We start from the raw sequence: 11,943 nt of genomic DNA, 5'->3' as shown, positions 1-11,943 counted from the left end.
GATTCAGGTGGAGTCCACCCTAAATGCACCATTCAAACATTTTTTTTTCTTTTTATTCTTTATTTAACTTCTAGTTACTTCACAACATATTACTTAAAGGTTAGTTAGTTACTTCACTCTCCTCCGCTCCAATTTTGTATGTTCTCTTAATTTTGTTCATTCAAATGATTCAGTTATCACATTATGTTTTGCTATTTATGTTTACCCAGTCACGCTTGTTCGTGTAATCTATTAATCTTGTGAACCAACTTCTTTAATTTGGGGCATTAGTTGGTTAGGGCTCCTCTTTTGTTCAATTTTAAATCTCTGTTGAGAAAGAAGTTCACTAAAATTTGGGTAGTGGCAGTGAACACGTTAAAAAGCTTCACAAACTTTAGACATTTAATATCCACATTGCAAATAGTTCTGAATGTTTCAAGTTTACAACTTTATTTCATGGTGACACAAGTATAAGTAAGAGTACTTCTCTGTATGAAAAAAAGCTTGGGGATAGCCCAATTGATGTCTTCAACATGATAATTCCTGAGACACCTCTCTCATTGTTGGCCGACACTTTGGATCTATGAGAAAGCACCCTACTGCGACATTACAAACACGCACAATTTCCTTTTCAATCCATCTATCGGTTGGATAAGGGAGTCGCTTGTCTAATATATTTTCCAAAGTTGTACCACGACTAGTCAAATAGTTCAGGGATGAGAGGAGGTCTCCAGGATGCTTCCCTCCAATTGTCTCAAGTGCCACCACCCCAAAGCTATACACGTCACATTTTTCAGTCACAATCATGTTATACGCAAGCTCTGGATGAACATATATATACCAATGGAGCGTGAGTAAACTTAACAGCTAATAAAGTAAAACACATAAAAGAAGCGTGATATAAAGTACAAATACTTGGAGCAATGTATCCCAAAGTTCCTACAATTGCCGTTTGGTTGGAGGAATCTGGGTCGAGCAATCTGGCTGCTCCAAAGTCAGCAACAAATCCTTCCAGTTCTGAGTTCAAGAGAATGTTGTTGCTTGATATGTCTCTATGAACAATAGGAGGGCTGCAATCATGATGCATGTATGCCAAAGCATGAGCCACATCTTTGATGATGTTCACCCTCTTGATCCAATCCACCTGAACAGCTAATTCACTGTCACTCAAGGTGCAAAACAGGCTCCCCTTTTCCATGTATTGATATACAAGGAAATTGCATTTGTTATGCAAACAAAAACCATAGAGTTTGACAATGTTTTTATGCCTTAGGTTTGTTAACACTTGGACTTCATTCTTGAAACTCTGGTCGAATGCTGGTTGCTTGGCTTCAAAACCGTGGAGTTTTTTCAAAGCAAATGTTTGACCGCTAGGCAGTTTGGCTTCATAAACACTGCCGAAGCCACCAGTTCCAATGCAGTATTTGAGGTCGAAATCCTCTGTAGCAGCGATGAAGTCTTCATATGCAATTGTTCCATCATAATTCAATATTGAGCACACATTTCCATGTTTTTTCGTTTCTAGATGATGGATTTTCTTTGTGCTAGCCTTTCGGATATGGTAAAACACATAAGCAAGAACATAACCAAGCACAAAGCAGAAAAATGCAAAGATAATTTTAAGAAAATAATCGAAATAGACATTGAGCTTTTTTCTATATGTGTAGGTTGAATGTCCACTAAAAGCATTGCATGACTGATTTAAGAACTTCAAATTCGGGAACTCCAATTTATTAAGTTGTTCTCCAACAAAAGAATTACTACTGAGGTCCAAGTACTCTAAGCTAATGCAAACACGAAGACTTGTGATAGCTCCAGTCATATGATTCATAGAAAGAGAGAGGGATTTCAAACGGATGAGATTGGTGAAAGAGTCAGGCAGGTTACCACTGAAATTGTTATCAGAAAGATCAAGGTATTCTAGTTGGGTGAGATTGGTGAAAGAGTCAGGCAGGTTACCACTGAAATTATTTGTAGAAAGATCAAGGTATTCCAAATGGATGAGATTGGTGAGCAAAGCAGGGAACTCACCACTGAAACTGTTTCTAGAAAGAGTGAAGGATTTCAAACGGGTGAGATTGGTGAAAGAGTCAGGTAACTTGCCACTGAAATTGTTGACAGAAAGATCAAGGTGTTCTAAATGGGTGAAATTTTTGAAAGATTCAGGTAAGTTACCTGTGAGTCGATTGTGATAAAGAGAAAGTTGGGTGAGATTTGAGAGCAAACCAATCTGCTCTGGGATGCTTCCTTCAAGACTACACTTGTCCAAACGAAGGCTAACAAGGTTTGGAAATGAAGAGAGGTTGAGGCTTCCAAGACCAGTTCCATCCCCAAGGTAATGACCAACTAAGTATATACCAGTGACACTTCCTGCTTTATTGCAAGTTATTCCTTCCCAGATACAGTGATGTGAAGCGTTTGCATATGGCCACCAAGCAACCAAAGCTTTTGCCTCTAATGACTTGTTGTTGGCATCATTAGCAGTCGTGGTTTGTGATAACACGAATAAGGGAATTATAAGAAGAAGATGAGTAATAGTATTAGTATGCCACATGATATATATTGTTTATATATCTATGAAGTGTGGTTTTATGCTTTCTCAACAGTGGTACTGAAAATATATATAATATATGCATTCCCATAGTCGTGTTAATTAAGTTTGGAAGTCAACGGCAGAGAGGAACCTTTAGTCAACAATTAAGACGTCTTTATTTTTTACCACAAAAATTCTAACCCCTATTAAGGTTTGGGATTGGGCCTTTCTCATAAGTTGCTCTCCACAGTGGTCCTACTAAAACTGTGAGTCCAACTCTCCACCAAACCCTAGCAAATTTAGGGTTTATCTACGCAGCGTATTGGTCAATACGCAGCGTATAGGGTTAACCCTCTACGCTGCGTATTGACCAATACTCAGCGTATATAAACCATGGATTTCAGTGCCTGACAACCAATCATTGCACAGAAAACAAGGGTTATATACGCTGCGTATTGGTCAATACGCAGCGTATATAAACCATTAGATTTTTTGAGTCATTTTGGTAGGTTTGAGGGATACTTTTTCACAAAGTTTAAATACGCTGCGTATTGACCTCTAAGGAGCGTATATAAAGGTCTGAAAATGTCTTTTATACCCTTGTTTTGAGGCTATACGAAGCCAAATACAAGGGTAGTTGTGTCATTTTCGTCTCATACGCTGCGTAGGGACCTCTAAGGAGCGTATATAAAGCTCCATTTTTGTATTTTTTTTATTGTGTATTCCTTTGTTTATTTATAAAAAAAAAGAAAATTATTTATAAAAAAAACAATATTATTGGTAAATAATACAAATATAAATTATAAAAATAAACAATAATATAAATATTATGAATTATAAAAATTAAAAAAGAAAACTATTTATAATAAAAACAATATTATTGGTAAATAATACAAATATATTGTTTTGTCATCGTTTAAATTAAATTATCGTATTCCTTTGTTTATTTATAAAAAAAGAAAATTATTTATAAAAAAACAATATTATTCGTAAATAATACACATATATTATATTGTTATCGTTTAAATAAAATTATCTTATCGTATTGCATCGTATCATATCGTATCGTATTGCATCGTATCGTATAGTGTATAATATATAAGTCTCGTATAGAGGCCTATACGGGTGTTATTGTATAGTATAGTATCGTATCATATAGTGTAGTATAAGTCTTGTATAGGTTTCCTATAGTTCTTGTATATGCATATAGGATTAGACGGGACCTAAACCACACCTATACGATACGATATCACACTTATAGGCTTATACGAGGTTAATACATGACCTAAACCACACCTATACGATACGATATCACACTTATAGGCTTATACGAGGTCAATACGTGACCTAAACCACACCTATTCGATACGATATCACACTTATAGGCTTATACGAGGTCACGTGACCTATACTACGTTATACGATACGATATCACACTTATAGGCTTATACGAGGTCAATACGTGACCTATACGACGCTATACGATACGATATCACACTTATAGGCTTATACGAGGTCAGTACGGGACATATACTACGCTATACGATACGATATCACACTTATAGGCTTATACGAGGTCAGTACGGGACATATACTATGCTATACGATACGATATCACACTTATAGGCTTATACGAGGTCAATACGTGACCTATACTACACCTATACGATACGATATCACACTTATAGGCTTATACGAGGTCAATACGTGACCTATGTGACACCCCAGGAAAACCAGTGAACGATTGAACTTATCTAGCTTCCTCAGTGAGTGCATACCAAATTTCGGGACGAAATTTCTTTTTAGTTGGGGTAATGTGACAACTCGAACTTTAGACCTATCATTGTGTAACATATGTGAACTTGATTGACTAAGTGAACGATTATTAAATGTTATGTGATATGTGTTTTAATGATTGTGTACATGATACGTTATGTGTTGTTTATATATAAGTTACACGAAACCCGAACCGCACAACACTAGCTCAACCGCACAAGCCATTTGGGCTTTACACTTGCATGCGGACCATTAGAGGCAGCCGAGTTGGGCTCGGCCCACTCCACTTTCATGCAAACAAACACCCGTAAGGGGGGTTGTTCTCTCATTGTTACAATTCTCACAACACACACTCAAACCCTAGTTCTTTCTCTCTCGCTCTCACGAACTCACGGCAGCCGGTTCTTGCACCTCGAAGACTTCTCGTTGTTGATTGGATCACCTTCTTATTCGGTTAGTGTATTGCTAGTTGTTTCATGATTTCTATTGTATTTGTGTGTAGATGATGTTGTAGCCGCATGTGTTTACATAATGTTTTGGTGATGAGATGTGATCGATTAATGAAATTGTTAAGGATTGATGTTCATATATTGGCTCGCATGTGTAGGATGTACGGATCATTATAGATTTGATAATCGATTGGTAACATTGATAAACTAGAATCAAAGGTTTGTTAATCGGCTCATGAACACGAAGCCGGAATTAAGTATTGTTCATGCTAGGATATTGATCATGCTAGGGTTCATAAGAGTTTGCTTAGAAAATGCTTGTTTGATTGATATTATGCTAATTGAATTATTGGAATGGTGTTAATTGATAACTGCCAAATTGGAAACTATCGAATTGATCAAAAAGAATTAATTGAGATTGTAACTGATTTGCATAATTCATGGAAAGATTGTTAACCGGTCGCACAAGACCCCTAGTCGCATAAGGGGTCCACTCGCACAAACCGGACACACAAGGTCCATCGCACAAGGTGTTTTAAATCGCACAAGGCGTATTGGGTCACACGAGTCGTTAAGCCGTTGGGCCAGACAGCCCAAGTCATATCGCACAACCCAACCGAATCGTACAAGCCCTCATGGATCGCACATGTTGTTGGGCCGTGACTATGTTAGGTAATTACTGATTGATTTCTGACCGAGCAAGCCCAAGGCCCACTCGCACAAGGCAAGTTTATGTTGTCTGGGCCGGATAGTTATTGGGCTGGACTTGATCGCACAATTCAGTTCAGTCGCACAAGACTAACCGGGTCGCACAAGTTATGTTGGATCGCACAATGTCATTTATGTGTTATTTATTGGGCCGAGTAGGTGTAGTTGATCTGTTATGATTAATTGGGCTTCTTGATTTCATTACTTGATTGATAAGTGTTGCCATGACCTATACGTGTTTCCTATGATGTATACGTGCTTTACATGAAGTCAAAACCTGACTTGTGTGGTAACCCTGTTAGGACGTGGTTGACCACCCTTAGTTCAAGAGACCCTCTTTGTGTATCTGCCGAGCAATCCAAGGTGAGTTCACACAGCCAAGGCATGGGATTCCCGGGTTGGGAATTGGGTTGGAATGTTGATATGGAATAATTACTCGTACTTACGCAATCACTAGACTACAGACCATCGTCCTCAGGATAGTCAGGACACTTACGTAAAACCTACGTAAACTAGTATCTACCATTGTCTCCCGGGTCGGGAGGACACTTACGTAAATCCTGCGTAACCTAATACCCACTACTGTCTTCCGGGTCGGAAGGACACTTACGTAAATCCTACGTAAACCCCACGCGTACCACTGTCCTCGAGGAAGGGCACTCACGTAAATCCTGCGTGACCTAGTACGTATTCCTGTTCTCGGATTAAGAAGAACACATGGTTGCAAATAGTCTAGTAAGTACCATAATGGGAAGCCCCCATTACAGAGAATAAATGTGAGAATCCCTCACCAGTAGTATATACTTGCATGGGAAGCCCCCACTAGATGAACTTACGCATTACTGTTATGAACTTACTTTCTGTGAACTCGCTCAACTAGTTGTTGATTATTTGCTGCATGCCTTGCAGGACCTTAGGTACATTCTGGGAGCTTGCACAGGGAGGAGCAGGTCGTTGTGGGCATATGGATCGTGGTTACTTATGTCATTACATATATTAATACTTATGATTGGGTTTTTGCATTAATGCTTCCGCTACTCTTAATTACGTTGGTTTGGTAAACACCTTTCGTATTGATGGATAATTATTACTATTTATTACATGTTCAATATGATTGGTGGCTTGATCCTGGTCAGTCACGCTCCCAAGCGGTGATACTCCGCAGGTGGATTTTGGGGGTGTGACAACCTATACGACGCTATACGATACGATATCACACTTATAGGCTTATACGAAGTCAATACATGACATATACTACGTTATACGATACAATATCACACTTATAGGCTTATACGAGGTCAATACGGGACATATACTATGCTATACGATACGATATCACACTTATAAGCTTATACGAGGTCAATACGGGACATATACTATGCTATACGATACGATATCACACTTATAGTCTTATACGAGGTCAATACGTGACCTAAACCACACCTATACGATACGATATCACACTTATAGGCTTATACGAGGTCAATACGGGAACTAAATCACACCTATAGGCCTATACGGGTGTTATATCGTATCGTATAGTATCGTATCGGGTGTTATTTTCCTTTTTTTTTATAAATAAACAAAGGAATACACAAAAAAAAAACAAAAATAGAGCTTTATATACGCTCCTTAGAGATCACTGCGAAGCATATAAGACAAAAATGACATAACTACCCTTGTATTTGGCTTCGTATAGCCTTAATACAAGGGCATAAATGACATTTTCAGACATTTTCAGACCTGCCGTTCGATCGACCAGCCTATTCGATCCATTCACACTTGTCTTATTTTTCCACGATTACTCATTGTTGTGCTATCGAACTATTCAGGCTAACCCTACTCTCAGCGCTCCCTTCAATCCATAATCAATCACTGTGAGTATACTCGAACCCTTTTTGCTTTAGCACTTTTGGGTGTTACATACATTACCTATCAAAATCATAATCGAACACACTATTCAAACTATTTGAACGCTAACCGATTGCATGTATTACGTGATTAAATGTATGCTTGTTGTTATGTTTACACGTGGAATGCTGTCTACCTGCCTTAGCAACGTAGTACTATAGTTTGGACTCAGCACCCGTTCACACGGGGGTTGTTAAGGACAATTACTTGCATGATTTACGGTGGTGATCATGTATTGCGAACTGTCTCGGACAGTCAACCCGCAGTCGTTGGTATTGGTAGGTCCATGTCGATAATTAACGTGCATCATTTCCCTCTGTGTACGTGCTGGTTATGCGTAAACTATTCGAACTCTATATGCTATTATCAAACTTGTATGCTCACCTTTACATTATATGTATTGACTTTATTTTAACGTATGTGACAGGTGTCTAGGATGCTTACTTGCTTTCTCTGCTGTGAAATCGAGGCTAGGAAAGAGTCTAGAAACCAAGACAATTTATATTTATATGTTTAAATCTGAGTTGTCGGAACATGTTTTTGTTTGAAGAATAACTATGTCTGTATGGGACGTGATATTTAAACTATTCGGTAATAATAGTTGTTATGGAATTTCTTTGAACAATCTGTTTCGCTCAGTGCCGCGCCCTGATGATTCCGCCATCGGTTGGGGTGTGACATCGTACATTCCATTCCCTCATATATCCATTACTCTCAGGTAGTGTTTGGTATGCAGGAATGAGAGGTGGAATGGAATGAGTGATTACGATGGAATGAAGAAAAGAGTGTTTGGTTGGTCAATGGAATGGAATCACCAATTCCAAAAGGCATTTCATTCCCTCAAAATCATTCCTTCCACCCCCATGTTTTTTTTCCATTCCATCCTCTCTTGCACCGTTCATCAACAACACCACACCCCACAACCTTCGCCACAACCCACCACCACCACCACCTCACCCAGACAGCCACCGCCGCGGCTGCTACCCACTCGCCACCGTTATCACCCACAGCTGCGACCAACCGCCAACGCCACTCGCCGTCGCCACCCACCCCCATCGTCGACGCCACCACCACCACCGCCGCCGTCGCCACCAACCGCCACCTTTGCTGCCACCCACCACTCATCGTCATCGCCGCACCGCCACTCGCCGCCACCACCACCACCCATCGCTGCCGCCGACACCCACTACCGCCACCTATAACCACCCACAATCACTACTACCGACCACGACCACTCACCGCTAATTTTATTACTCCGTTTTTCTTGCCTACCGAACAATACACAATAATAATTCATTGCATTCACATGGTAACCAAACAAGATATAGAAAGGTAATGATCCATTGCATTGCATCGTCCTTTGCATTATCTCGTCTATTACATTCCTTCATCCATTCCATTATCCCATAAAAAAAAAAAAAGAAAAAAGCAACACTCATAGTTGTTTCAACTTCATCATATTTTTGGGCGGCCAAATTTTGAATCCAAATTTTTGAATCCCGCTCATCCCCCAATTCCCCATACACCCATCCATTATTGTCGTGTTTTTTCATTTTGTTGAGAGACCATTAACGAGAGAGTTTAACCAGATATTTTATCATCAATTTGCAGAGAATCCATATTTGTTGTTTTCTTTTCGTTTCTAATTACTTGAGATTTTATCATCAATATGATTCTACTTTCTGTTATAGGGGACTCAGAGCTTTACTTGTTGGCGTGTTGGGATTATTCGACTATTCCTTGCCAAAATCCAGAGAGATTTTGTAATATGCTTCTAGATTTGACCATAGCCATTTGCTGGTATGATTTTCAATGCTTAATCTGTAATTATGTTTGAGAAATTTAGGTTTAATCTTCGAATTTTAGGGTATTATTGAATCTTTATTGAATTATCGGTATTTAGGGTTTTATCAATTCAAGTCAGGCTTCTGTCTTGTTTAATTTAGTTTAATCTTCGAAGCTTCTGTGTTCTTTAATCCAGGGTTTTATTTCTTTAAAGAGAAATTTAGGTTTAATGTTTGGTGTCACATTAATTTTTACTCTAACTATATATATATTTTATATGTTTCTACACTAAAAATTAACTTGTTGATGTCTTTTGTCAAAATAGTGGTTTTGAGATCCAAAAATGGCATGTGTTGATTTGGCTTTGAGTTATATTCAGATGTGGGTCAACTGTTCACAGTCATGTTTGTCGGGTGGAAAAAGCGTAGTTGTTTTGGTCATGAGCTTGGTGTTGCGTAATCAGAGGACGGCTAGCTTCTGCTTGCAATCCCAGTCGTAGCCATGGAGATGTTATGATATGGTAAAGTCTGAGTTTCTGGGGTATTAACTGCCTTAGTTTGGCTCTGTGTTTCCATCGACCTGTATAAAAGATTACCCACTTTGACCTGTGACTCGCTCAACTTGTTTTGTTCTTACTCATTACTACATCAGTTGCTAAATTGAAGTGATACTTTGAATACTTTAAATACATAAAGTTTGTTTTTGAGCACTCATCAACTGATAGTTTTCTTATAATCAGTATAACTGCAGATATAGGAGCAACTTTGGCTTGTGGGACTGGAGCGTGCGTAGTAGTTGTTGCGGCTATTCTCAAGGGTTGTTCTGGGGGAGTAAGTTTGTATAATTTAATGCTGAATTCGGATATACACGATGTTAATTAATAAATGTTATATAATATATGTAACTTGTGTTGTACAATACTGTAAAGTTGATTTACCAGGAGGGCCATTGGATGGGTCCTGTAGAAGTAGTGTCTTTTTGGATCTGTTCAGCTCTAGGATTCGTACAATCTCAAAATAATTTCCAAATTTGTGGGAAGTGAGTTATGAGAATTGAGGTCAGCTATTTCTTGTAATCCTCAATTTTATTTGGTAAAATGTGATTTGTTTTATTGCACTCTAATTTTACTGAGATTGGTAGTGGTAATTATTTATCTAATAATTCTAATACTCTGTCTAGTTGTGTTATATACATTTGTGTTTTTTAAGTAAATTTTAATTTTAATATATTAATTTTAGGAAAAAAATAAAAAATTCGTGTTGAACGGGTCGTGTTTGGGTCAACCCACAAAAATTCGGTTCGTGTTCGGGTTCATATGTATGATACGATTTTCGAGTTCGGGTTTGTGTAAAATTTTCAGGTTTTGGTCGGGTTGAGCCCGTCAACCCGTGAACATGACCCGTTTAACATCCCTAGCTATGGATGAATCACAAAGCAGATCTAAAACAACCAATATCTTGCTACTACTTATTTTTTTGGTTACTAATACTGGAACGTTTTGTAATGTGAACATCACTTTTAGAAAAAAAAAATCTTTAATGTTGATTAACATATTGTAGGAGATGAGGATACCGTTGTGCTATTATAGATATATAAGGACTATCTGTGCTTGTAAACCATGGGGATTAATTGTAATCGTTTTGTATATTACTGATCAAAGTATCTTTTTTGAGTTACTATTTGTTCTTTTACTATTACTAATCTATGTATGAACATTTGCTTTCATTTATATATTTTAGGTCTCTACTATCGTCTGTTTCTTATGCCTCCAATGTTTCATCAGGTAAAGTTTTTATTTTTATTACTTTCTTTTAATCGTTTGCTATTAAAGTTATGATGATGAAATAAAAACTCTTGTTGTCAGGGTTTTCAGTTTATTTTTTTTAGTGGGATAAAGAACCTTGTTATAAGCAATTCATCTACAATTTTAGGTTCTGTTGTTCCAAGTTTAGATGTGGACTTTAATTTCTTGATATTTCTAATTGTGTAGTGTCCACGTAGCGAGGAGGTACTGAATGCGGCTACTATATGATGAAGTTAATGAAGGAGATAGTTTACGAATGAGTTAAAATACTTGACAATGATAATGTAAGTTAGGCACATTTTAGTCTGTAGATTAGAGAAATATGTACTTAAATATCCAAACAAATGCTTAAATTCATATATTAGGATTAAATTCTGATTTTTAAGGTTTATTTTATTTAATTATTGTCTCAGGTTGGGAAAGGAGTAGAGGAATACTCTGCCGCGGATATATATGGCATTCGCGAAGATTGGTCGACTTATGCGGTAACCTCTATTTTTAAGTGACAAATCGTATTTTAGGTGTTGACGATGTATAGACAAACAATTCTTTTTTTTTTGTTAACGTTAAAATATTTGTAGTATACTTGACAAATGATTATGTAATGGATTGTTTTGATATATATATATACATGCATATTTGTTTTATGAAAGAGATTTATTGTTTTTGTTATTATACATATATTCAGGACAAATTAGTAATTTTATAAAAAAATTTTAAACAATTAAAAGCATGACACGCATAAATGAACGTCATACATATGTGTCACAAAATCTTGTCATGAACGCGTGACATTAAAAAGTGTCATAAAATGAGTGTCATGAACATGTGTCATTAAAATATGTCATAAAATGAGTGTCATGAATGCGTGTCATTAAATGTGTGTCATAAAAACATGACACACAAATGCATGTCATGTTAATTTTATGACTTCTCAATCAACGACACACTTTTGCGTGTCATAATTACCGTTTTATGACGTACAATGTGTGTCAAGA

The 11,943-nt window shown here is 37.4% G+C and overlaps 1 protein-coding gene and 1 long non-coding RNA gene across 7 annotated transcripts; one reads left to right on the top strand and one right to left on the bottom strand.

Annotated features, from left to right (window-relative positions):
• Positions 1 to 387: 387 nt before the first annotated feature.
• LOC110929864 (MDIS1-interacting receptor like kinase 2) lies at positions 388 to 2,569 on the bottom strand. Its single transcript, XM_022173053.2, has 2 exons — positions 895 to 2,569; positions 388 to 800 (listed from the first exon to the last, which is right to left on the bottom strand). The coding sequence occupies exons 1-2, from the start codon at positions 2,531 to 2,533 to the stop codon at positions 508 to 510; spliced, it is 1,932 nt and encodes a 643-aa protein (XP_022028745.1). The 5' UTR covers positions 2,534 to 2,569; the 3' UTR covers positions 388 to 507.
• Positions 2,570 to 8,822: 6,253 nt separating this feature from the next.
• LOC110929863 lies at positions 8,823 to 11,597 on the top strand. 6 transcript variants are annotated; one of them, XR_002587464.2, is made up of 7 exons: positions 8,824 to 9,156; positions 9,467 to 9,661; positions 9,892 to 9,971; positions 10,070 to 10,198; positions 10,881 to 10,924; positions 11,132 to 11,229; positions 11,359 to 11,597. It is a non-coding gene; the product is annotated as an uncharacterized LOC110929863 (long non-coding RNA). The 6 variants fall into 6 exon arrangements; XR_002587463.2 differs by having other exon boundaries at positions 8,825 to 9,156; positions 9,521 to 9,661; positions 9,881 to 9,971; XR_002587462.2 differs by having other exon boundaries at positions 8,825 to 9,156; positions 9,881 to 9,971.
• The last annotated feature ends 346 nt before the right edge of the window (positions 11,598 to 11,943 follow it).

Source organism: Helianthus annuus, chromosome 3 (assembly GCF_002127325.2).
Source record: "Helianthus annuus cultivar XRQ/B chromosome 3, HanXRQr2.0-SUNRISE, whole genome shotgun sequence".
Lineage (NCBI taxonomy): Eukaryota > Viridiplantae > Streptophyta > Magnoliopsida > Asterales > Asteraceae > Helianthus > Helianthus annuus.
This window is presented reverse-complemented; position numbering and strand designations above follow the sequence as displayed.

Bases quoted from the DNA above. Each gene is read 5' to 3' on its own strand.
- LOC110929864 (XM_022173053.2), bottom strand. From the start codon at position 2,533: ATGTGGCATACTAATACTATTACTCATCTTCTTCTTATAATTCCCTTA. The intron at 801-894 runs GTATTTGTACTT...ATGTTCATCCAG, and splicing joins TTTGGGATACATTGCTCCAA to AGCTTGCGTATAACATGATT.